The sequence below is a fragment of the Elephas maximus genome, chromosome 21 (genome assembly GCF_024166365.1).
Source record: "Elephas maximus indicus isolate mEleMax1 chromosome 21, mEleMax1 primary haplotype, whole genome shotgun sequence".
Lineage (NCBI taxonomy): Eukaryota > Metazoa > Chordata > Mammalia > Proboscidea > Elephantidae > Elephas > Elephas maximus.
Genome location: NC_064839.1, coordinates 53,916,258 through 53,943,525, shown reverse-complemented (window position 1 = coordinate 53,943,525; position 27,268 = coordinate 53,916,258). Strand labels below are relative to the sequence as shown.

Genomic DNA, 27,268 nt, shown 5'->3' with positions numbered 1-27,268 from the left:
AAGACTGGTCCCTGCTCGTGAGGGCGCTGACCTTGCTGGTTGTCAGCAACGACACAGGTCTAAACAAGTAGCATCCCCCTCTGATGGAGGCAGGGAGTGGGCAGAAGGTCCCGTTCAACAGTCACCCATTTTCCACCTGAGGGAAAGGCTGTCACCAAGAAGTTGTACCTAATTCTGGGAAAATGGCTAAGGAATTTAGGTTCAAATTGTGAGAATCTTAGGACACTTATGAGAGATGCTGGTTCTGGAACACAGGGCCAGGTCTGAGTGAAACATATGCAGAACCAAGAGAAGAGAAAGCTCAGTGTTCCCTGCAATCTCAGATGTCACTATAAACTGGTACCAAGAGTGGCGGTAACTGAGCGCTAGCTCAGACGGACCTTCTGGATCAGTCTCCTCTGCTGGTTTCCCCTTGGGCCTCCCTCAGGTGTGACAGCTAGAGAAGCCTCTACTTCACGCATGGCAAGGGGCCACCCTGCACTGAGCCCCGAGCCTGCAGCCCTTCGCTCTGCTCCTTTACCTTGTGCCTCATCATGGCTGCAGGCTTGTATGACCACAGGGCTTTCCTTCCAAGCTCTTCTTTGAAACCAGGCACACACAGGCGCCTCTGACATTAGTTATCTTTATATCACTATGACTTCATATTTCTAAAATCTCCAAATTCTCAGCTTGGCCTCAAGGCTTCTCTCCTGACATCTCATCAGTCCTGTCTAAAACGAGCCGCAGGCCTTCTCTTTCTTCCGTCTCTGATGCTGGGACACGTCCTTTCTGTCTCCCAGCTCCCCTCCTCCAGGAAGTGCTCCCTGACTGCCTCACCCACCCTTCCCTGCCCCCTCAGGCACGGCTCACACTCCGGTGGTGACATGTGAGACCCAGTAGAGGGCCTGCAATTGTGTCCATCACCGACCCTCTAGAGATAGCCTCGGAAAAGGGGCTTTTTTTTTTCTTCTCACAGATGTCTGCTCCTCTGCATGAGAGTCAATGCTCCTGGGAAGCAGATTCCATATAATCTACCCATCTGCTCCACCCCCACTAAAAGAGTACACTTGACTGTCAGTTCCAATAGCGGTCTCAGGATCTCCAGCTACTGGTCCCTAACCCTCTACAACATGTCCAGAGAAAAACGATGCCTGCTAGGAAGGGCACCATCTGTGTGCAACAACAAACCGCAGTGAGACGCATCGGTGAAAAGCAGTGAGGGCTTCACGCCAAGGATGACATATGGTGATAAGGCTTCCAGAAGGAATGGGGTGTATGTATGCATAAGCCTGTGCATGAGCACACGTGTGTGTGGACTCCTCACTGCTCAGAGACTGGGAAGTTGGGGTCAGAATGCCACCCACACCCATGGCATCACTGGAGGTGCTGTGCAGTACCTATGGTGTGCCCGCACCTGGTAGGGATGATGGGACTGAGAGAGAGGTAAGCCCTTCAGAGTTCAGCACTAGACACCTAATGTGGTGACGCTGTCCTGAAAACCACACCCAGAACAGGCAGGCAAACCTGATGGTTCCACTGCGTCCAGATGGACCGAACTTCATTGCTTCTGTCAGGTCCAGCACAAAAGAGGCCCCTGACTAGTCAGGTCTATGGAATGGAAGCCGTCTACAGGTCCACCGGCCCCACCTCATGCATGCCCGCCCCCTGGGGACGCACCTGGACTGGCTGCCTGAGAAGGAGCTGTGTCTGGAAGACCGGCTGGAGTAGGAGCTGTAAGATGAAGACCTGGAACGGGACCGAGACGAGCCAGAGCCAGAGTAGGATGACGACCGTGAGGACGACCTGTGTTTAAGGAGGGTGGGGAGGTTAGGCCCCCACTGCTGAGCATTTAGTCAGACCTTGCTCTTCAGTCCCAACTCAAACAGTGTGCGCGCACACGCACACAGGCACACACAGACACACCACTGGGCACTATTCCCCTGCTGCCCCCAAATACAGACGATTATTTCCAAAGCAAGCTGCAGTGGTGCCACTGTGCCCTGACCAGCGGGAGAGCAGCTCCAACTGCTCTGACAGCTGCAGACACAGAAACAGGAGCAACAGGCCAGGCCTTTCTACATCACTCCAACAAGAACACACAGGTTGCAGGGTGTTTTTGGCATTTGGGGAAATCCAGAAGATTCTGAGGTCCTTAAGGATGGGGACTACGTTTTGTCTTTTCCATTTTTGATATTTTATGTTTTATTTTGAAATAATTCGGCCTTACCTTTAGCCCAGCTCCCTGTTGTTAACAGCGTACCATGGCCGAGCACAGGAAATGAGTGCCGGTGCAGCCTGCTCACCGGTGTGCAGACCCACTGCTCCACAGGTTTCCACGAGGCCTGCTGCTCTGGGGTGCTCTCAGACTTTGCATCAACAGCCTTCTCCTCAGGCTCCTCCCATCTGCCTCATTCTCTACGTTTCCTGGGACTCAGGGTCTTGGCACCCTGGGGGAGAGCCTGAGTCCTGCACTGTTTTCCTCAGTGCGTGGCCTTGGTCAGCACCTTGTGGGGGTCACTGCAGGCTGTGCTACACGCTGCTTCTCACTGCACCCACTGCTCCGATTCAGCACCACCGTGGGTCCTAATGCTGGGCTACTGGCTCTCTCCCCTTGATGTTTACCAGCTAGAATTCTGCTGGGAGGAGAAGAGCCTAGCCTCCTAACCATTCATTTATTCACTGATTTACTTATATCCCCATGGATTCTGGATGTTTATTTTATTCTGTGGGATAATACCCGATTTTCTCATTACTTGTTTCATTCTACAGGATAACACCTGGTTTTATCATTAGTTATTTTGTTCTACAGGATAACATCCTATTTTATCATGAATTATCTTGCGCTGAAAGTGCCGCAGCGCTTACTGCAGGGAGCCCCTGAGCTGGCGCCAGCGCACCTCCAACATGCCCATCGCTTTACCTTCCTGACTTTCAGGGAACCCCCGAGGTCCGTCCTAGGCTCACCCTGAAGCCCATATTCTGGCAGCAGCCCCTTCTCCAGGGAGCTCTGGTTCCTCACCCTGGAGCCCTGGGAGCTGCCAAGCCACTGCTCCAGGCCCTCTCAGCGGACAGAGTCAGGAGACCAGGCGTGAATTTTTGTGTCTACCCACCCGCATCTAAATTGAAAACCCTGAATTCACACCAACACTGCAGGTTCAATCCGACACCGCAGGGCCCACCCTACCCTCCATCTCTAACTCCTTGGCAGTGAGACCTGGCTCTCCCAGTTCACAACACATGGCCTTGTTTTTCAGACCCAACGTGCAGGCGCACAGGTTCAGAAGTGCCAACGAACTTCCAGAGAGGCGCATTTCTAATTCAACAACAGGATACATATGCAGTTCTTCTGGTCTTCAGCCTCATGGTATCTGGTCAAGACACTGTCTCTAACGTACCCTCTCCCTTCTTGCTCCCTCTGGGTGGCTGTGGGACCCCTCGTGTGTCTACAGCCCACTCTGATCTCCCCACATCCTGGCCAGATTTAATCACTGGCTTTAGGGTATGTGACCCCCTTGCCCTGGTTCTCAGCAGCACTCTTATTTGGCCTTGACCCTCTAGCACCCCACAGTTACCCAGTAAACCTCTGCTGGGTAAGCTCAGACCCCTTTCTCAGGCCACAGCCGTACACCATCAGCCTCTCACAGCAGAGGCTGACTGCAGGCCGACCGGGCACAGCCCCTGTGGGGCCTCCTTACCTGGAGGAGTTGGAGGCAGAAGCTGACGAGGCTGATGTTTTTCGACGCCTTCGTGCCCGGCTAGGGGAGACCGATACCCCAAGTTTCTTCTTGGGAGACTTGGATCGGCGCCAAGGGTCCTTCCACTCATCCGCCCGCTTCACCTGTGGGCCTGCAGACGTGGCCTCCTTCTTTGGTGGCTCGGCTTGCCGACTACAAGACAGAGCAGATATGATGGTGACCACGGGGTCACTACATCACCAGGTCCTGGCAGGCTTCGTACTTAGGGCAAACCTGAAAGTAAAGGTCCTGTACAAGAGCCAGCAGATGCCCAGGCCACAGACTCTCTGTTCCCCTGATTTATGTTTAACTGTACCCCACAAACCTCCTGACTGCACCCCAGGAGAGAGATGAGAGAGTCACCAAGAGAAAGTCTCAGATGCCCTGTCGCATGGCTCACGTTTGCCACTTCCAGCCCACCATCTGGATGCCGGGCTGGTCCGTGGGCTGCAGAGGAAACTTGACCAGGACCCCCACTCAGGGGTGGGGGTGGCTAAGGGGGGGCAGAAAGGGCTGGGGGTCAGCTGGTAACCCCTCCCCCCACCCCCAGAGTTCACGGCGGCAAGGACGGGAGCCAAGCAGGCTCAGGAACACCAGAAGGAGGCCCTGTAGTGCACTGGCTCGGGCAGAAGCCCCCAAACCTACCTACTCAGAAAGGACACAGGGCTCTGGATAACAACAAAGTAGTTTAATTGCAATCATTACCAAAAAGAGACAAGCAGAAAATATGAAAGCCTAACGGAAAGGTATCTGTGGATCCTGGAATATATATTTTTAGTAGTTAAAAATTATGTAAGTTTACTTAAGGAGTTTTGGGAAACACAGAAAAGTAAAAATAAGGAAACAAAGACCACTGACATCCTACTCTAGAGGGATGGCCAATGCTTAGCACCTTTGTGCATTGCCTCTCAGGCCTTGTTCTATTCTCTATGATGCGCAGAGGCAGGCACACACAGAGAGCCTGTCCGTCCGTGCGCGCACACACAGCTTGCGCGCACGCGTACATGCACACATTTTAAACACACCTGGGATCACACCCTTTGGTGGGCTGCTTGACCTCTTTCATGTCAGCATTTGTTGAACTGTGACCTTTACTGATTGTGTGCTAATTCGCTGCTAGATGCTGGATGTCTGAACGTTTCTATACTCTTTGTAGTTTTTAACTTTTTAAACTGACACTTCTATATAGACATCTTCAAACAAACAAACAAAAAAAACCCAAACCCGTTGCTGTTGAGTTGATTTTGACTCATAGCAACCCTATAGGATAGGGTAAACGGTCCCATAGGGTTACCAAGGAGCAGCTGGTGGATTCCAAGTGCCAACGTCTTGGTTAGCAGCTGTAGCTCTTAATCACTGCGCCACCAGTGCTCCAGGCATCTTTATGGATGTCTGATATTCTTAAGGCAAATTTCGAAGAAGTGGAGTTAGTGGGTCAGAGGAAATGAACTTACAGGTTCTTGGTAAGTTGTCAACTATTTTCCCTGCAGGTTAAGCTGGTCATATTGACCAGGGTGAGCAGATGCCCATTTCACCTCGTTCTCAGCATTGCTGGGCTCCTGTACTCAATCGACAAACCCTGAAGACCATCAGACAACACAGGAACCCAGCCATCACAGGACACCAACCACCACCAAGCAAACAGAAAAAGGCCTCGTGTCTGTTCTGACTGCCTCTCTGATGACTGGCAACGCTTATGCTTTTCGGTGATTATTAGCCACTTGCATTTTTTTTAGTTCTCTGATCATTTTCTAATAAGCTCTTTGTATATTAAGGACTGTAACCCTTTTACTGTTCCGTGTTTTTCCTGGGTTATTGACTTTTCATTTTGTTTTGAGATGGTATTGGACATTCAGGAGTTTCAGGTTTTTATACAGTCAAATCAATGGGTTCTCCTCCCCTTGTGAAGCTTCTTTCATTTGCTTTTAGCTTAGAAAGTCCTTCTCCATTCCTGTCATACTCATATTTTTCTTCTAAAAATGTGACTGATTTAAAGTTTCCTTTTTTTTAAATGCTACTCTTCAGTCTATCTGCAATCTGTCAGCTTAAGTATATGGAATAGGAGGGGACTCTAAACTCCTCCCCACCAGCTATCCAGCACCCAGCAGTTTTTCTCCCCCGTGTGACTGGGACGCCACCCTCAGTGTGCACACCCTCCCTTCCTCTGGGGACTGCCGGGATGGGTGCCCACAAACCTGCCTACTTTCACCCTAAATTGGCATCTGCACACAGGCACACATGTATATAATCCACCTATACGCTGTTTTCAAGGTTTCACGGTGTATCTTGCCCATGTGCACTTACACAAGTACCTACAGGCTTTTCGTTGAACTTATTAACCTTGAAAAGAATAAGTATCTTTTCAATACTAAGCATTTTAATAAATGCAGTATCTCAGGTCTACTTTATGGGCGTCAGCAAAGGTTCACGGTTTTCTTCATCAAAGTCCCTGCTTTTTCTCAGATGTTTAGTTACTGTGTTGCTGCGAACAGGACTGTTCACCACCACCATCCGGCTTTGTAAATGGCTCCCTGCGAAGGAGCATCTCGTTGTATTACAGGACAAGATTTCTAACAAACTGGGATCAAGGCTTTAAGTCCCTGTTATCTCAGCCAAAGTCCCCAAGAGCAACAGCCACATGAACACATTCTCCTGGAAAAGCAATCCAGGAAGGAAGTGAAAACTATTTGACAATCCCAGGCCATTCCGTACTTGCTTTCACCTTTATACTTCCTGTGTTATTCTCCTGAAACTCAGCAGGAAACCCAATACCTAGTTCTCAGGTTCTCATGAGTCATCAGAATGATCCAACCCTGTTAACCTGAAGCCTTCTAACACGGGAGGGGCGTGGACGGAAGTCCATGGGTGGTCAGCGGCAGTGCCTAGTGAGGATGGAGCCGCGCCAGTATTTACCCACCTTTTTTTTTTTTTTTACTGCAGTCATGGGGAAGGAGGAAAAGGGCTCTAGCTTGTGCCCAGATCTCAGTGTGGAAAATCCAATGTTTCTGGCCTTGGGGAGGCTGGCCAGCCCAGGTCCTCCACAGTCTTAGTCAGCTGTCTCACTGGGAGGTTCTGTTCACTAGCTCCTTTACCTGGGCAGAATGATGCCTAACAGGTGTGGCTGGTGCTGTGGGCAGTCCTGGACACTTCCCGCTGCGCCCCCAAGCACGCCCTGTGCAGACCTGGCCCATAGCAATGATGAAAATGTCCTTTTAAAATATATCCAAGTTTAAAAAGTGAAACTATTATAAAAATTTAAGTAAATAAATTCTATTAGAGGTACTGAATAGAGAAAAATCACACAGGGCACGGGTGTGAAGTAATCTGGGGATCCCCACGTAACAGGTCACTTCTGTAGACAACATGGTCAGATATGACCGAGCCAAGCCCCTCTTCATTTCCCTCCGAGACTCTCTGGAAAAGTAGGCTCTGACCTGGATCATCGAGTTAAGGGCAGGGGTTTTAGGAAGATTAACTGAGTGAGCAATCAATGAAGAGCTCATTTGAAAAGTTCCATTTGGGAAAAATGTTCATATAGTATGAGTGGGGGCCAGAGAGGCAAGACTGGGTATGATCACAACTCTATCTAACCACCACCACCACCAAGTACGGAGACATCTCAGAGGGGGCAAACCACAGGGCTCCACCAGCAGTTGTCTCCAGGAATCCTTCCTCCCCTTCATTCTCCAGAAAGCTTCCCAAATGTTCTAAAATCACAGTGTTTTACACTTATCTCAGGAAACACCTCCAATATGATTTGTCTCATACATCTGGACACCTTTCAGTACTGCCGACTACCACCCACTCTGAGGAACTCATCAATAACATGTGCCCAGTGGCGTTCTCCTCTGACCAGGGAGCTCAGGGAGTGAGGACGGCTATTTACAGCCCTGAGGCCTTCAAACTTGAGGGGTGAGCAGTGACTACAGTAGCAGGCGACGTCATCCACAGCCCACCTCCAAGCTCCACCACCCTCAGGGGAGCAAGGGAAACACTTGTGTGGACATCAGTAAATCAGACACGGCACAGTTAATGCAGGAACAAGGCCTGGAGGGTGGGCTGTGGGCCAACGCGCCCCTGTACTCATGATGGAGGCGGCATCCGGGGCACTGAGCTCAGGCTGGTTTGCTCCTGGGGTCGATCCTGAGAGCTCTCAAAAGAGGGACCCGTCAGTGGGAACCTCTGACTGATGGGGGCCTCTAAGACAGCCAGAAGAAACGGGAGCAGAAGCCCCTCTGGAAGACAACTACTCACGACTGAATGACAACCATCCCCAACACAGATCCTAACCAAACCTGGAAACACCAGGGAGAAAAGGAAACAACTGAACCAAAACAAAAAACAGCTCAGCCCCCAACCTGTGCACCCCGCGGCACACCACTCTGCTACACGTGTGCATGCTCACCACGGAACATTTTGAGGACTTGGGCGGGAGAAACCGGTGTGAGGAGAGAAAGCTGGTGGGGTCCACGCTGGCAGGATTCAAGCAAACTCTTCTAAGAAGTACAGCCTTGCCCCCCTACCCCCGCCCCCAGTTAATCTCACACTAGAAGTGGCTTTTCCTTATGTACATCTTGCATGAGCTTATCTTCCAGGTCTTTTGTTCAAGGCCACAGGAGACAGACTCTCCAAGGGGTAAAGTTCATCTTTACTACGGATGTCAATACATCTAGAAGCAAAGCAAACGTTACAGCAAAACACAAAGGGCCCTGGATCCACTCCTAACACACCTCGGTGATGTCACCACACACAAGAGCATGGGCGCGAGTCATGCAAAGCAGCCAAGCACCAAGCATGGCTGGAAACTCCACCAGGACAGCTGCCAAGTGGGGTCAATGATTAAAGAAGGATAAAGATAGACTAAGGTTCTCTTCTAAAATCCCAAGGGTTAAACCTCTAATAAAAATATAAACCAAAAAAACCAAACCCATTGCCACTGAGTTGATTCTGATTATAGTGACCGTATAGCACTGAGTAGAACTGCCCAGAGTTTCCAAGGAGCGCCTGGTGAATTCAAACTGCTGACCTTTCGGTTAGCAGCCAAGCTCTTAACTATTACGCTCCCCCCACCCCCCAAAAATTATAGATTATAAGGAGATAGGAAAAGGGAATTTGATTTTTTTTCCCCTCACTGAAGCTGCCTATACCCGTTTCTGGAAAGATTTAGGAGGACCTTCCTAGCAGTTTTTCTCCCATCTGCCATCCCGTGAGGCCTCATGGAGACAAACAAAGGGCCAGGCATGCTGCGTGCCTCCCTGAGAAATGAAGAAAAACCAGGGCCCACAGTCCCCGAGTGTCACCCCATGTCCCGTCCTAGCTCAGGACCGTTGTACCTCCTCCGTGGGCTTCTGGGACAGCCCCTCCTGCCTGGCCTCCATAAGGGTCACTGTCACCTCTGAAAAGCACAGCTTTAATCGCAGCCTTTCCTGCTCAAAAGCCAGAGGGACAAGCTGTGCCGGCTCTTTCCCTGTTGCGCTCTTCACAGGAGCATCTGAATAAACCCCAGCCCCTCGACCCCCTCGGTAAAGCCCACCATGTGGAGATCTTGCTGCTCCTGAGGCTGGAAGACCACCGCTACTTTTTGCTGGACACAGTGCCTTACCTGGCTACACTGCTTGGCCCTCTCTTAGGGACCTGGGCACAAATGACAAAGACACAGAACAAGATATGACTTGTAACTCCTACTACCATGTCTCCACTTTGTGTTCCAGATGGGACCTTGCAGAGGGCCTATGAGACATGCCAAATGTAGCCGAGTCAAAATCCCACCCATCCACACACTCAGTGAGAATTCCAGACCACTCCAGAGGCCAATCAAGGGCCCAATGACCCATGTGTGGTGCACTAGGCAGGGCTGCAAGTCACCGGCCTTCCAACGGAGGGAGAAGGCAGGCAAGGCTGGCGTTCGCTACTCAGTGGGAGGGAGAGAGCGAGGACACCTGGAGGATCACAGTCCCGACCTTCTGACCCACAGACTATGAAAACCTGTTTGAATTTAATCATCAGCAAGTCAGTTGGAGAAAAACCGAACTGCTAGCAATCATGATACACACATTCCCACGTACTTACATTTTAATTTCTGGTTAAATAAGAAAAAAATCATTTGTACTGTTTTAGATGGTGAGGGCTTGCCGCTAAGGCCGACTTTCTGACTTTTGCAAACCTGTTTACACCACCTTGGTTCTTGTATCACCTCTCCACTCCTGCCCGCCCTCAGTGGGCTGGCCATACTCTACAATAAATAAAGAGCTGCAACTTTAGACAGAGTAATGATTCAAATAGGATCCACATACTTGTTTCTAACTCGTGATTATACTTGTACACAACTGTATTTATCTAAGATTTATAGACACGAGACATCTATAATTAGATTCTAATACATGAGAGACCACTGCTTATCTGTTTATTCATCTCGTCAAACAGGTGACTTTGGGAGCAATTCACTGGGTAAGCTGTCAAGAAATTAAAAAAAAAAAAGAGTATACATTTTCCTCGAAAATGCACCTGGCACATTTGACTTTTTTAGAGCCAAGCACTTAAGTAACAGATGAGAATGAGAGATTAGAAAGGTAGAAGACGGTTTATTTAGACTCTCAGGAGAGTTCCCTTTGCAACAACAGAAAGATCAGCAACTGTGTTAAGAGCAGACCTTTCAGCACCGGGGAATCTAGCTTTGAGCAACCTCATGTCATCAGAGACCATGGAAAGAGTGATGTCAGTGGGGAATGGAGTGGGAGGCCTGGCCAACCTGCTCAGCGCGCTGGGGTTCAGGACAGGGCGGCCTGGCCCGTGTCACGCACATCTGCAACCTGCTTACAGCTGCCCTGGAATATGCCTTTACCAGTGTAAATACACCAAGAGACAAAGCAGATGTCAGCACAAACTAAAAAGGGCCCTGGGCCAACTCATCACACATCTTATACCCGAGGACAAAAACTTAAGATCAGAAAAAGTATGCTGCCCCGTAACAGTGGGACAGCCCCACAACAGTGGGACAGCAGCGGAGGTGTTAGTCCTGACGTTTGGACCCCATGAGATGGACGCCTCTGCTGGTAGATGACCTGCTTGTCAATGGACGGCACTGACGAGGCTGCGATGAACCACTGCCCAGCCCAGCACCAACGTCAGGCAGGGCTAAAATGGGAGACTGCTTCTCTCAAGAAATCAGAGAGGGCTGAAGTACTAAAAGCAGAGAGCAAACCAAAGGAAATGCAACAATGTTTTGGGGCAAAAAAGACAGGAGTCCAAATGACCAGCCAAAGCTGGAGCTGCCCATCTGGAGCTGCCCATCAGCCCTTCTCGTAACCTGGGCAAAGGGTCGCATGGGTTCACCCAGACCTGCGAGGAGCAAGTCTCAGTCCAGAGACAGATGCCAAGGGCAGCAGTGAAGCCTGCAGTAAACTAAACCAGAAATGAATACCCCTGACCCGGAAAGCTAGCCTGACAGTGGTTCTGAACCTTTCTGAGGAAGACAAAGACCACTCTGAAGGATGAGAGAGACATGTGCGAGCCCTGAAAGCCATGTCCCAATATGTGAGGCTCTGTACTAAGCGTCAGGGTTCCTGAACCCTGGGGGCTTCAAAGCAGCCAACAGCCTGGGCCAGAGACCTGGCCAGGAGCTCTCTGGGTGAAGTAGGAGCTTGAAGAGCACCCGACCTGTAGGCGCTCACAAATGCCACGTGGGCAGGTGAGGCCCTGCGACAAACGAAGTCTCTTTCAGAGAAGTCGTTTCCACACTTGGATGACCTGGAAGGATCAGGAAAACAACAAGGGCCTTAATTACCAGGAGACAGGCCTGGAGGTGAAGGACTACTGGCCAGCACCACCTTGCCAGGGCAAAGAGGTGCCCCATATGCAGGATAACCTCTGATTTCCACCCCTGCAGGGGTGGGAAAAGCCTCAAAGGTAAACCTCAAAGTTTAAGGAAATCACTTTAAAGATGGCAGTTTAGGCACCTCTAACTGGAAGGTTCCAATTACTGTTTATATCTAGAATAAATGGAATTTGCCTATCCCTAGGAACATCATAATTATCTGGCCTCAGCCTCACCAAGGTAACCTCGCCCACTAGCATGGCTATAAAGATTAGAAGTAGGTGTCTCAGGAGGGACTTCCCCTATTCACATAGATGCGTTTTATAGAATTGGCTGAAAGGTTTTGTTCTAGTCTAAAAACAGCCCAGATGTGGGAATGAGCAAAGGTCTCAAAAGCTGTAATCACAAGAGGAAAGCTTTGACAGAGAACGGGCCAAAGTGGCTCTATCAATCAGAAGGTCTGGAGAGAAGCCGGCAGGAGTTCCCAAGGCAACTCTCTCCAGTAGGACTGGAAATGACCTGACTCAGAGCAGACAGGCTAGGCCAGTAAGGAATAACTCCAGGCAGGCTGGTGGGAAGAGAGAAAGGGGTCCCCAGACAAGAGAGACAGAGCCCAGCAGCTGGCAGAGATGTAGTCTGGGCTGGTGCCACGCATTCTGCTGGTTTCCTCACTTAAGGCTGCAGGGAGGACAGCACACAGTGGCCCAGGCCTAACCGCCTCTTGGTCCTTGCTACCACTGGCCTGTGTCTTCATCTCCTGGGGTTAGGGTCATTGAGTGCTTGACTGCAGACCAACCAGGAGAGTAACTGGGCATTGTTAGCATTTACCGTTGCCTGCTCCTACTACAAATGTCAACAGGACCCTGAAGACAACGCCTGTGCAGACCTCCACGCCCCCGCCCCGGCCCCACAGAACCCCGCCTCAGTCACCTCAGTGGCTGAAAACAGAATTCTCCCACGTGGCTCTCCAGACCTAAGAATGTCATTTCCTATTTCAGGTGAGAAAAGTTCCTTCCCTCCAGCTGATCGAAAATTCCTAGCTTGTCACAGGCTACTTATTCCTAAAAAGAGATCAGATGTATATATCACTGCAAGGGAAACCAGCCGCCTCCTGAAAAGTGGCCACACTGGCTCGGGCTGCTCAAAGGGAGAGGGAACAGAGCACAGTGTTGGAAATTCTGGTCTGGTGAAACCCTGGCTGTTCAGGCAGCAGAAGCCAATCAGGACCAGGGAGCCAAAGACTCACAGCACTAGGTGATTCAGCCACCGCACAAGGGGTGTTTTAGGAGGAAAAGAAACGGGACACTAGCCCAACAGAAGAACAAGAAATCAGGGGGACAGTGGCCCAATTTTGGGAACACTAAGCGAGTCCACCGTCTCCTGAACCAAGGCCCATGAGCCTAGCTCAGACCAGAGAGCATGTGAATCTGTACCGACCCCTTTCCCTAACTTCACAACCTGCTGGTGTGAAGCCCAGTACTCCGCGGTTGGCTCCTCACTGCAATCTGCTGCATTGATCTTCGTGACCTTGGGCTAGACAGTGGATTCTCAGATGACACAAAAAGCACAATCCATATAAGAAAAACAATGAGAAACTGACTTGATCAAAATGAAAAACTTCTGTGTTTCAAAAGACACTATTAAGAAAGCAAAAAGACAATCTACAGAAGGTGAGAGCATACTTGCCATCAGCTATCTGATATCTCTATTTAGAGAGAACTCTCACAATTTGACAGCAAAAAGACAGTCCATTAGAAAATGGACTAATGACTTGAAAACACATTTCTCTAAAGAAGATACACAAACGGCCAACAAGCACGCACAATGATGCTCGATATCATCCGTCATCAGAGAAATGCAAACCAAAACAGCAACGAGATTCCACTTGAAACCGACGAGGATGGCGGTGACAAAAAAGATGGATGACAACCAGTGTTGGCGAAGGCGTGGAGGCACCGGAGCCCTCGTCCTGCTGCTGGGACTGTAAAATGGGGCAGCTGCCATGGAACAGCTCGCCTGGCCTGCTCTCTGGGCCCTGAGCTGTGGGACGCAGAGCAGGGAACTGCTGACCGATGGGGCCAAGATGTGTTGGCTGCAAGCATGCAGCCATCCTTCCTCCTACAGCCCCCCACCTCACGCATCCGGACACCCAGGGTGGGCTGCCTACCTTGGTGGCTGCGGGGACCGGGGCTTTGGCTTCTCTTTCTCCTTCTCCCGCTCTTTCTCTCTGTCCCGGTCTCTGTGCTGTCTGTCCTTCTCATCCCGCTTGGCGCGCTCACGCTCCCACTCCTCTTTCCTCCGCTGCTGCCGCTCCTTGTCGCGCTCCCGCTCACGCTCCCGCTCCCGCTCTCTCTGCCGGCGCTCCCGCTCGCGGTCTCGCTCCCGTTCCCGGTCTCGCTCTCGCTGTCTGTTCTCTCTCTCTCGCTCCCTTTCCCTTTCCTTGGTTAAAAAGCCAAACACACAAACTACCATTTAAACATCTGATGGTGAAATGCAGAGTAAAAAGAAGAGCAAGTAAAAGGAAGAGATCAAAGTAACAATCTCAAGTGGTGATTTTATCTCAAAGTCTCTCCTTAAAACCCAGTGTAGAGAAAGAGAGTAGATACCACATTAGAGTCAAACTCCGCCTAAGCCGAAGTTGTTCTGAGCACTAATTCCACCCGGCCTGGCAGCCCCTGACCGAGCTGGGTCCGGAGCCCTGCCGTGACTACCGACTATCTGCCGGCTGGACCGGCGCTGCCCGATCTCCAGCGGTGCGGTCTGGCCATGTGCTCAGAGCTCTGGGCAGCGGCTCCCCGGTAACATGGAGGAGCACGGCCGTGTGCAGGGTCAGGCAGGCTAAAACGGCATGATGCTCACAGCGCACTTTGCCTCAGGTCTGGAACGGGGTGAGTACCCCCAAAAGGTTGCTCTTGTTTTTTCCTAATACAATCCTCAAACACCTGCTTCGACTATAACTCTGCTATTTTTCCATCTGCTGTACTACTCAAGTTATACATGCTCACAGCACATGTGAAAAGCTTTGGGCTTCACCCACCTCTGGGCATGTATGGCACGTGTCCATGCCCTTCGTCCCAACCTACCTTAGGGACGAGCAGAGGACCATGGTGAGAAGCAGCCCCAGGAGGCCCCTCTGCCACCCCAGCCAGGGGACTGCTCAGAGGGACACGGGATACCAGCCAGAGTCTTTCTGCACCCAGGCCTCTGCTCTCTACAGGCTCACCCGAGGGACCCTGGGCAGCCACCCTTCTCTGCCCCACATGTCCACGTGTAACGACTGCTCCTAACCCATCTTTCCCTGCAGGCGGCTTTTTCCCATCACCCTAAAAGCTCTGAAGTCTAGAACTCCCAGTTTGAAGCACGTATATTGATAAACAAAGCAAACTCTCAGGCTCAGACTGACGCAGGAGAGACACCACGAAGGCCGTCTTCCAAGAGACACCTAGGTACGGGCCAGGAGAGGCCCAGCACCATCCTGAACAAGGTTACCACTGTGAAGGTGAATCGGCACTACAATCACGAATTTATTACTAATGAGCTCGAAAGCAGCAAGCTCAGGAGGGTGACACACACCCACCTGCAAACCTGTGGTGTCAATAACCCAATGAGCAAGCCCAATTTTAAAATACCACACCAAGAGCATAGGTAAACTCAGGAAGTCCTGTGCAAATCGCCACAACTTTAATCCGTCAATCTGAATGAACTCTCCAAAAACAATCAATTTAGGTTTGAGATGAGTGCCTGGTGCTGACGGATTTCAGCCCATAGACGTCGTATACAAAACAGAGGGGGTGACTCTCAGGAACGATTTCCTGTGAAGCCCAGACACGTGTATTCTCCCATACTCACCCGGTAGTTATGATACGGTTCTGTTTCCGTATACTGGACCCTGAAGTTCTCATACTGGCCACCACGCCAGAACCGCTCCACTTCATAGTCATAGTAAGGGTCTGCGTAAGGCTCAAGTCTGCAAAAAAAGGCAATAAAAAGCAAATCTCATCACCTAGAAATACTAACGCAAAAACTTTACATAAAAGGTTAGTAAACAGAACTCCACATCCCACGAAGACAACGACACACCATGGCTCATGGGGCTCCTCTGTCCCAGGAATGCAAGATCAAGTCAACACTAGGAAATCTATTCACATACTATACCCAACAGTAGACCAACAGAGAGAACATAATAGACTTATAACCAGTAGATGACGAAACTGTCTTTGACAAAAACTGAACACCCATTCCTGATGAAAATACTCAAGGAGATAGAAGATGACATTTTCTTTATAGGATAAAAATAGGTTTATGAGGTTAGGACGAAAGCTGGCAGCAGACAGGAAAGCAGGAGTAGCGTTTCCACTCAGGTTGGCCCTGACCACGCACCAGGGTCAGAGACATGGATAGAGGGAGCAGGGAGAGGGGAAAGGACTGGGAAAAGGGGTGACACACCCATGATCTGCACATCACGTGACGCTATCCCTGAAACACAGAGACTGTCCATAATGAAGCGAGCGCAAACCAAAACAATTCAGTAAGGCAGGGGATAAAAAAGTAACACATAGAAACCAGCAATCTTCACGTATAACCTGTTAGGAGATAGAAGGTAGAGAAAACCTCATTTACAACTGGAAGAAGGAAGAAAAAATACTTCTTTTTTCGTATTCTTTTTTATTGTGCCTTAGGTAAAAATTTACAGCTCAAGTTAATTTCTCATACAGAAATTTATACACACAAAAAAAGTTTCAATGAGAAATGTGCAAAAGCTATCTGAGGAAAACTTTACAGCCCTTCTGAAAGATGCAGAGGTAAAAACAAAAAAAACAAAAAATTTATATATAAAAAAATAGTTTCAATGAGAAATGTGCAAAAGCTATCTGAGGAAAACTTTACAGCCCTTCTGAAAGATGCAGAGGTAGACAGAACTAAACGAGAAGATAGTCTTACCCTCGGGCGGGCAGCCTCAATACCACAAAGCCATCGGTTCTCTCTAGCTGACTGATAAATTCAAGGCAATCCCAATAACAAGCCCAGTAACTTATTCTAGTAGCTTCTTGATGGGGCCAGACCCAGCAATACCAAAGGTCACATAGAAAAACAAGTATGTGAGAGAGGCAAGTAAAAATGGAAAAAGACAAGACCAGCCCTCCTGATGTAACAGCGTTCTAGAAAAGCTCTCCACTTAGTAGGGCCAGGCTGGTGAAGAAGGAACAAATGGCCAGGGAAGAAACACCAAGTCCAGAAACAGACCCAGCATAGGTGATGCAGGTGGGATCTCTCTGGGGCAGAGATGGGCTTGTTTTTTTGTTTTTTTTTTTAATAAACGGTGATGGGACAGTGAACCAAGCCCCAGGAGGATGGTAAGATCAGACCCTACTTCACACAAGAATAAACTCTAAACAGGACAGACAATGGTGGGAGTTGGCTGGGAACTCTTGCAGGAGGGGCGGAGGAAAGGGCATGCCCTGATGTGGGGCACCCATGCCTGCACCCCCAGCCTGAAGGGGGCCTAGCTTTGGGGAAGCTGTTGGAATCCTATGCCAGGTGCCGCCCTCACTGGAGGTCCCTTTGCTCATCTGTGTGACCTGCAGACAGGCAGCTCTCTGGAAAACTTCCCCTCAAAAGTCCAGGTGTACCCTGGCAAGGAGACCACCCTGGCTGGCTTTGCTGAGATGTGGCTCTTTTCATTCCAAATAGCCAGCCATCTTTCAAGTGATCTGACCCTCCCCACTCCCCAAACACTATTCAATTACAACGGTCAGCGGTTGTTGGGGAGGTCTGTGGGCAGCCCCGCATGGCACGGAGGAACAGGAGAAATGAGACCTTCTTTGACCTCAGAGAAACAAACACTGTCCTACACCCGTCACTACACACCTCGGCCTTTCCCAGGACGAGGGTGGTGTTCTGTGAGAAGAGAGTATGTGGCCTGCGGGTTTCTGGGAAGCTGGTTAAACAGATTCAAAAGACCTCTGGGCTGCAGGTTCGATGCAGAGAGGCACACAGGGACAGAATGGTAGCTTTTCCTAAGCCCGCTTCCTCCAGCACCACATCTGGGCTTCTTCGCTCCAGCACAGTGCACCAGGCCCAAACCCAAGGCTCTGACCCAGCCTAGGTGGGCCTGGCATAAACACTTTGCAAAAGCCCCCAAGTTAACGCAGATGCCAGCAGATGTTAGCAAAACAAACCAAACCAAACCACCAACGAGCCTGGCTTCAGGATATAGGGGAAGGCCTGGCCTCATCTTTGGAGGCCTGGTGTCTGCAGCAGACACCTGCTCTGGCAGAGGACAGAGTCAGGAGCCCCCTGTACCCTAATGCACCCTCTTACCCAGCACCACGTCACTGGGGCCAAGCCAACAGCACACGTGCTTGTACAGAGGCAGATGTCCAAACTGCACTCACTGCGGGTGCCCCCTCAAACCATGCGGTCCCCTCTCCTGCCTCCAATCAGGCACACAAGTAAGGCTTCTGCTCCTCCCCTCTCCCCGGGGGAGAGAGGAACAGGAAAGAGAATAATAAACCAAGGCTCTAAGCTCCTCCTTTCACACTAAATAACCACAGGCTTGTCAAATTATGCACACACAGGCTCCTGCAAGCCCACGCAGCCCTCCAGGAAGGACAAGGTCTGTACTCCGATTTCACACAAGGAACCTCTGAGGCCTAAAGGTGTCACTCCCGATGCCACCCAACAAAGAATCCAGGCTTGGCTCTGACCCAGACGCTCCTCCTGGGATCTGACGTCTCCACACACCAGGATTTGATTAGAAAATGTAGGTTTGAACTACATTTTAAGGTCTCTATGCTTTAACCTCTAAGCTGTTACCTGCTGACATGTATGGACACCTAGAGTCCAAGACAGCCCTGTGGACCCAATCAGCATGCCCTTTACCGTCATGTAAGCTCTGAGCCACAGCAGGGATGATTCTCTAACAGCACACACACGTGGAGGCTGTTACAAAACTAGAGCCTGTGGAAACCAGCCTGGGCCACCGAATCGCCTCAACCACACCGAGAGTCCCCCAGGCAGAAACAGCGTCTATTTCTATACCTGCAAAGGTGATTTCTGAGAAGCCTTGGTTGCCTCAAGGGCACGAGTGGTGGAGAAGAGAGCTGACTTTCTATGTTACACAACTCCTAAAGTTTGACGGGTATATCTCAGCCAGCATGGACTTCTTCTGTGATTATTTTTAGAAGTTCAGTAATGAAATGTCTGGGGAGGAGAAACAATAGACAGCACCTGTGATAAAAAGGGCCTTCTCTGCCATGCGTCTGGATGTCAGTGACAGGTTTCATGGGCTTTTCTGGTCCTGGGGAACGTGCAGAGAGGTGAGGGGAGAGACAGGCCAGACCCGGGGCTCAAAACAGGCCTCCTGAAGACCTGGAGGAACCCCGATAGGGGAGTCTCTCCAGCCCACGTGCCCCTGCACAGGGTCACACATTCCCTGTACAGAAGCAAAACCAGAGCACGGCTCATCGCAGAGGATGTCTGGGTCATTCAGGGCTGTCTCTCTAGGCCGCTGTCCTGAACATGGCCTCGCTGCAGGCTCTGAGCCCCTCTCTAAAGGAGGGGGTGCAGAGAATGGGCCTTACGCTGTGTCTCGGACATCCCTCGTGATCCGGTAGTTCCAGTCTCGGAAAACCTCGTTTTCTTTATCAAACTCCCGTTCATCCTCGCCAATAGTCACCGTAAACCGTTTCTCCTCAAAGTCAGGCTCCTGTTCTTTCCGAATGGTGGCTTTTTTTAAAACCTGTCACAGTGAGGAGAGAGAAATCAACATGGAGACAAGCACAACAGTCACTATGAAGACAACAAAGTGGTGCCTAGCTCCTCATGTGGCCTGAGAGCCCCTGGCCTGGGTAGGCAACCATTCAGGAGGGGTAGGTTGGAGGCCGACACAGACACTCGGAGGCCCAGGGGACAGCAGGAGCCCGGAACACAGTCCTGTGTCTGTCCTATGCCTGCAGCCCAGATCTGGCCCTGCCCCTCAGGCACTCCCACTTGAGCCGTGGGTTTTGTGCACTCAGGGGTCTAGGTCTTGTCACTTCCTATAGCCAGCCTTGGACTCCAGCCACTAGGACCACTCAGTGCCAAGCCCTGGGATGATGAGAGGGTGCAGCAAGGGGTAAGGGCGGTTCACTACAGGAAGCCTGTAAAATCCAAGAGAGGAGAATGTGGCTGAGTGTGGGCTGAGCATAAGGAAGAAAAGGGCTGTTTCTGTCATCTCGCTGGGGAGACACTGACTTGGAGAGCCAAGAAGGACAGATCCTTTATATCACTCTTGTTACAGGGCTGCATGCCTGGGTATCAGGCTCAGAGTGAGCATGCAGGGAGGGGAGTGGGGCGGGGGGGCCTGGCATGAACATGGGGGTCTAAGCAGAGAAGTACAATTGGCCATGATGGGTGAGAAGAGCAGAGGCAGCCTCGTGCTGCCTTTGTGTGCCACTATTACACCAAGCTCTCTCTGGGCAGTGCTCCATGTGGCAGGAGCTGCACTGGGTCTGCAGGGAGGGGCCTGCGTATGACCTAGCTTGCCTAAGAGACAGCCAGGCCTCACAGCTCATTCTCACAAGTCTTGAAAGAGACCACAGCAATGCAGCCTCAGTGCTGAGGCTCTGCTGAGTCTCCCATCATTCTATGGATCAGTGTGCTCTGTGCAAGGACCACCCCGTCTTTCCTTCTCAGGTGTTACCTCCTTGGCGTGCCGGAGACCTCGCTCCCAGGCACTCTCTGTAGGGGGCTCTGGAGGGGGTGGTGGCAAAATTTCATCGACTACTGGCCCACCCTATTAAAAAAACGAGAAGGGAAACGATGAGACAAAAAGAAAACGTTAGAATCAATAATGAAACACGGGAGCAAAACCATCTGCAGACACACCAGCCGGCCAAGCACTGCTGCTCTCACCCGAGCCTCAGCAGCCCTGGACATGGCCTCCCCAGGTCTGGGGTGACCTCCTCAGAGCAAAAGAAGCTTCTACAGGGGCAGCTTCATGACTCCGTAGTCACAACACCCTTTACACGAGGCCTATTAATTTGTTATAAGCTTAAAACGCACAAACGGCCCGGAGTCCTGACTTGGCCACAATCAGAGAGGAGAAGCTCACGCACCCAAGGGTTGGCGGGCATCAGTGGGTGCGGTCCGAGAGGCGGGGCGCCATTTGGTGGGAAGGGCTCAGCTTTGGTGATCAGGGAGTAGTTGCCCTTGTCGTTCACGCCAGGGTGGATGAACCTACAGTTCATCCCCCAGGTGCAGTTCCCTGTGGAGACAGAAGTTGGTCAGAAAGTGTCCTCAGCACCCAGTGCACGCACCAGGGGGCGCTATCATGCCGTGGGTCACAGCAGCAGCCAGCAGTGACTGAGGACCTCTGACGTGCATGCTGCATGCTAGATGCTTCCACATGTTGTTGAATGGGCCCTCACAGCCCAGTAAGGTGGGGGAGCTGAGCCTGGGGGCCCAAGCCACACTGCCGGGCAGGCAGGGCCTGGGCTTAGGTCACTGCACCTGGGCCTCGTGCGCACGGGGAGCCCACAGCAAGGAGGCCCTGTGTAGCATCCTTGGTCAGGGACCTTCCCAGAAAACAGCACGTCCTAAAAGGCTGTCAGTTCTCCAGGGCTCCTGGAGGGGACTGGGCTCACATTTTAAAGGTGAAATGGCCCATTTCAAAGCCTCTTTCCAAAGTGCCAACACACTCCAGCTCTGAAAACAGGCACTTTCCCTCCTGGACAGGAAGGTCTGAGTGCCCCCCGGCTCTGAGCAGCGCCAGGGTCGGAAGCTGGGGGGCACGTGGTCCCCTCAAGTCCCCTGCTTAGGGGTCCCCGCTCAGGGGACACTGCTGGCTGCCATGCTGGGTCTCACAGGCACACACCGGCATACTTTTTACTCTGGCTCAAAAAACACCAACACCAAAATTGAAATTAATCAGCGGCATAAAAATATCAGAATTCTGCACATTTGTCCCAGGGTAATCTTTACCAGCTTTGTACATCTCCATTTCTCCAAATTTTCACAAACCACTTGAGGATATCTCTAGTACTTAAAAGATGTATGTTAAAGAAAAAACACGTTAGCAACGATAATATATTTGGCTTCTAAACTTTGCTTACAAATAGCAAATAAGAATCAAAACCTGTCTTCTAGCATCACCTGGCAACAGAACAACGGAATTATTAAAGGAAACCACACGACTTTTCAGCACAGAATGTAAGAATTAGGCTTTTAATTTAACTAGTGAGCATGCCACCTTTTTCTGAAATGGGTAACATGCTCACGCAGTTGAAAAATAAAGTATATAGTGACTAAGCAGTTTTTTAAAAAAAAAGACATTTTCAATGTGTTAACATGTAGTTAGATTTTATGCCACATTTTAATATACTGGAGCCCTGCTGGCACAGTGGCTAAGAGCTACAGTGAACTACAACAGCTAACCAAAAGGTTGGCAATTTGAATTCACCAGGGAATAAAATAAACAAAAATATTCATTTCGCATTTAGGAAAAAGCCAAATTTTACCTTTAAATATTATGTATACTTAAGCCCTGGTGGCATAGTGGTTAAGAGCTTGGCTGCTAACCAAAAAGGTCAGCAGTTCGAATCCACCAGCTTGGAAACCCTATGATGCAGTTCTACTCTGTCCTATAGGGTTGCTATGTGTCGGAATCAACTTGATGGCAATCGGTTTGTTGTACTTTTTTAAAACTTATATTAAAATTAACTTTTAATACAATATAACACATTGGTCTAAGTTAAACACTACATAAAGTATGCTTAAAATTCCTTCTCTGGGATTGTAAAAATGACAAAGTAACTTCTAAAATGCCTAAGAGGGTTTGAGAGATCACATACAAGTCAAATGAGGCTGGGGAGTGTTGCTTCACAGAGGCTCAAAACTCCAGAGCCTCAAAGTCATTTAAAACAGTCATGCATTGGGTGGTGGACATGTGGGTGCTTGTTATTCTCTGGTCTTTTCTGTATTAAAAAAAATTTCAAAACAAAATAAAAATATCACCTAGGATCCCACTGTCAAAAGAAATTAGTTATCATTCTCACTGTTGGGGGAACAAGGTCAGCGGGGAACAACCACGGATGGAGCCTCGGAGGAAGAAGGCAGAGGGCAAGAGCTGGTGCGTCCTGGAGTCCTGGCTGGTGGGCAGTCCGCTCTCTGCCGAGCACATGCCTCAGGTCCAGGCCACCATGGGAAAGGAGGCTTGTCCAGGACAAAGTGTGGTTGGTTCCCATATCCTGGCAAGGACAGTCATCCGGTACACGTTGGACACAAAGAGAACAGGATTACTGCCATCCCACTTATGTTTTTAAAAGTGAATATTTATCTGTGTAGGAACAAACTGTCAAGACTGGAGAAAGACTTTGACATTGCATTTTCTTTACTCTGTCAGCACATATTACTTTCACAATCTAAAAAATAAATAAAAAATTGTTAAAAAAAAGAGAAACAGAAGATTCTTCGGGAAACAAAAGCAAAAATAAAGACCTTCTAGGTTCAAAAAAGGGAAAAAAAAGCAAAATTCTTTGCTTCTAGGTGAAACTTTGAGAGACAGGTTATGTGGATTTCAATTCTGTGTAAAGAAGCAGGCTTACAATGATGTCAGGGCTCTGTGTCTTTGTCTATGTGTGTGTGGCCGGGGAGGGGTCCACGCTGTACAAGGGAACCTGGAGAAATGGACAGTCCTGGCAGGGTGGGGCCAACGTTTCTTCACTTCTGAAACTTCTGAGTGACTTCTGGGGGAACACAAGGCTTCAAATGCCTTCTACTTCTCACCTGGATGGGGGGCACATCAGCAGCTGCCTTATTACTCTTTATACCTTGCATAAGTGTTATAGTAGAAGGTACACAGTGAAAAGTCTTCCTCTTATTCCCATTTCCAGAGACGGCCACCAGAGGCAGCCACCAATTCACTGGAGATCAACCAATCAACATAGCCACCCCCATTTTTCCCTGGGTGTATTATACACTCGTGCTGAGCCTGGCTTTTTTCTCACTAAATAATATATCTAGGAGAAAGGAACCTGTATGCTTAACAGCAACAAAACTCAAACCTCATTTCTGAAACTGATTCAGGAGGCCCCTCAGCAGAAACCAAGGAGACTAGAGGCACAGCAGCAGAAGGCTCGATTTTACATGGCAGCACCCCTGGCATCGGCTCCACGTCCACCCAGCTCAAGCAGAGCTGACTCTGCTCCAGTGTGTGAGCACCTCAGGAAAGAAACCATCCTGGGCTGTGGGCTGTACTTGGTCTGCGTGTGTGTATTAGGCTGTGAGCACGCTCACACATGTGTGTGTTAAGTCCAGAAACACTGTCAGAATTTGAACAATTTGGTGCATGTGTTAGGTTATCAGTAGAGTGCTGGCAGTATATGTGCAGCTGTACTCTCACTGTATCTGCAGGGCATCCTGTCAGGACAGCTGAAATCATTTCAAAGCATCTCTCTACTTTCCGCAAAAAGCCCTTGCTTCACACTGAAATTTTAAATGAAGAATGCTTCTGACAAAGTAGTCTTAGTCTTATTTAAATAACCTTTGACCCCCTTTCCCGCTAACCCAAATAACTCAGAAGAGATAATACAGGGAATGTTGAAGAATTTTAAAGTGCTTCATCATTAAACAAAAAATACTTGAGCAAACGTAGGCAGAATATATAACAAATCTAATAATAAAGTCTGAGGGACAAACATTACTCTAATAGGCACAAGACCCCAATGAACCCCACGCAGCACATTATGGCATTAATGACACACCAACACAGCACTCCCGAGTAATTTCCTTTTCCAACTCATAGAGCTATGGCAGACGAAAACCACCGTCACATTTCATATTCTATTTTAACTTCCTTAAAGAATACATGCATCATGGTAGCTGATGGAATTCAGATAATTTCTTGGCTGCTTCTTTGTTAGTAACATGTACTTGAAACTGCTGGTTCTCTAACTTTTTAGACCAGGACCCAAAGCGCCTTTGTCTATACGGGCTATCTCTACTGATATTCACTGTACTAGGATTAAAACTGAGAAATTTAAAGGATATTTTATTATTTCAAAACAATAATAAATCCAATATATGTTAACATAAGTATGCCAAAAAAATAACTTTTTAAAAAGTTGGGGAGAAGGGTGTTATGGCCTATCTGCTCTGAAACAACCAGTAGTGAGGGCTGGTTTTGCTGAAGTCAGTGAGGAAACCTGGGCGCACGCAAGCATGCGGGTGGAAAAGGGGAGAGTATGTTAACAGCATTTCCAGATACTCTGGGACCAGCCTCGACAAATAAGGGCTTCTACAAGGTTAGCTGCAATACGGAATCTGTAATCCTTTCATTGAACTTTTCAAAGCTCTATTGCACTGAAATCCATTGGTCTACCCTGAACGTTCAGTGGCTCTTTTATCCAGGGATGATCTTGTAGCATCATGCAATAGTCAAGTGGAAAATACTAAGTATTAGGAAGCTGTCAAGCTCATGGTGGTGGATGTAAGTTTGAGAGTGTGAATTTTACCATGAGCCACAAATATTGCCAGTTATTTTCCTTGAAGGGGCAAGCCTGCTTCACTTACTCTTGAGAAAATATCTGCAAAGTACCCAAGCCTGAATAAGCATGGTGTTCCACAGAAAGGGGAGCTAGCTCAGCTCACTGATCAAATAACCACAACAGGCTTCTCCTCCAAATGGCTTTCATTGCACTACAGCATTCCTCGTATCGAATGTTGAAAAGATGTGTACTGCGGGAGGGATCTTATTGGGGCGATGGAAAGGATCTGAAACTGAACTGTGGTGATGGTTGCACAACTTGGTAAATTTACTAAAAATCATTGAATTGTATGCTTGCAATGGGTAAGTCTTAGGGCACACTAATAATACATCAATATAGTTGTTTTTTTTTTTAAACCTATACTCAAATGTTGAGATTTAACTAAATCATAATTCCTTCCTGACCAAAAGGGGGAAAATGTAGAAGAGAATTTCACGTTCTCATGGAATCCAGATTTTCTGGAGCCAAGAAGGCTGACGAACCCCTAAAAAAACTATCGCCCTGACATACTCTTCAAACCTTAAACCAAAAATATCCCCTGAAGTCTTCTTAAAGCCAAATAAAAGATTAGCTTAACTAGTAAAGAATGTCTGCCTTGAGCACTGTGCTCCTTTAAGATCTATCTATATGAGATCAAACTGAAAACAACTTGAAAGACAGGAAGCTTAGGGGGCAGTGAGTTAATGTTAACAGGGGGAGGAACAACTCAGAGAACATGGGTAAGAATGGTCGCACAACTCGAAGAGCATCATCAATGTCACTGAATTACACATGTAGAAGCTGTTAAACTGATGTTCTACTCTGTATATTCTCAACAACAAAAACAGATTATTTAAGAAAATCATAATTCTTACTGTTTTATCAAGGACATCATTCCGTGAAGCTGGTCCTACTAAATGAACGCACAGGGGTGGACACATGACCACTAGCAGTCTTAAGATCATTATGAAAATAATTTTCACCTCAGGGACCCTGGGAGGGTATCAAGAATCCCCGGGGGTCCACAGACCACATTTTGAGAACTGCTTTAAAAAGAAAGAATGAAGGAACAGAAAGGAAGAGGTCTGGCATATGCACAAGCCTGGTGTGGACCACAACTAGGGTAGATCAGAACCCTACTGCAGCACATGTTTATGGAAAACACGATTCATTTGTGGAAATAATTTGTGTCTTGATTGTTCAACACAAACATATGTGAGGAAAAAATACACCATAAACAAAGTATCAGGGCTTTAAAATGTTTCCCAGTTATGCTCCTAACATATTTTGCTGTCAATGACTGCAAATATTAATGAGTTCATTTGGGCAATTATATGATTAAGCTACAAATCACAAAACGTAACGGAATTAATTTCATAATTCACACACCATAAAATCCACCCATTTAAAGTGCAAAAGTCAATAGTTTATAATATATTCCCACAGCTGTGCAACCATCACCACTATCTAGAACTTTATCATCCCAAAAAGAAACCCATTAGCAATTATTCCCCCTTGCTTCTCCTCCCAGCCCCTGGCAACCTCTAATCTTCTTTGTCTTTATGCATCCAAATACATAAAGCAGTATTCCTGAGACAAAAACTCAGATAATGCCCGATTAACCTGTGAAAAAGCCAGCTCGCCACTAGCTTCCTTCGGATTCTCTGCTGTAGACATTTCCACACAGGGTCTGACTGTTGGAAACCGCGGCTCAGCACTCAGTGTAGCCCTGGAGGTTCCACTTCCTAGAGGACTGGCACCCACAGGCCTGCTGAGTCTCCACTCTGATTCTGTGGAGCCGCCTCTCATTGCTCGTTCACCAAGGCCTTGCCCAGTGATGGGCATTTGCAGTTTCCAGTAATGGTTTCATTTCATCTGTTTGTTTGCTTCTGTTCGTAAACCCTGGCAACAAGTTCGGCAATTGGCATTCCTGAACACCTGCACCAGGGCTCCATGGCCCAGATGGTGGACACCACTGCCTCCTGCTGTGGGAACTGCCAGCCAGTCCTGAGGGACCCAGCTACACTTGGAGCCATACTGCCACCAACAGACCAGATGCAGCCCATGGGCCGCCTGCAGACAGTGCTAACTCAAACAAGGACAGGAAGACAGAGATGCGGCACATACAAATATGCATGTATTTTTTTTCCCCTCATTACTTTAGAAATTTGAAAGATGGCTGACGCCATTTATCCCCACATCATTATGGAAAAATGTCTCCTGCTTAAGTTTAGCAT

At 48.9% G+C, this 27,268-nt stretch overlaps 1 protein-coding gene across 8 annotated transcripts in view; it reads right to left on the bottom strand.

Moving 5' to 3' along the window:
• ZC3H18 (zinc finger CCCH-type containing 18) overlaps nucleotides 1–27,268 on the bottom strand; it is a 52,460-nt gene that overhangs the window by 8,634 nt on the left and 16,558 nt on the right. For all 8 annotated transcript variants that reach the window (XM_049864018.1, XM_049864017.1, XM_049864021.1 and 5 more), the window contains 7 exons: nucleotides 20,625–20,773; nucleotides 20,210–20,302; nucleotides 19,110–19,267; nucleotides 15,376–15,493; nucleotides 13,694–13,965; nucleotides 3,675–3,866; nucleotides 1,657–1,782 (listed from right to left, as the gene is read on the bottom strand). In XM_049864018.1, the coding sequence (XP_049719975.1) occupies nucleotides 1,657–1,782; nucleotides 3,675–3,866; nucleotides 13,694–13,965; nucleotides 15,376–15,493; nucleotides 19,110–19,267; nucleotides 20,210–20,302; nucleotides 20,625–20,773 (1,108 nt within the window). The remainder of the gene's footprint in view (nucleotides 1–1,656; nucleotides 1,783–3,674; nucleotides 3,867–13,693; nucleotides 13,966–15,375; nucleotides 15,494–19,109; nucleotides 19,268–20,209; nucleotides 20,303–20,624; nucleotides 20,774–27,268) is intronic.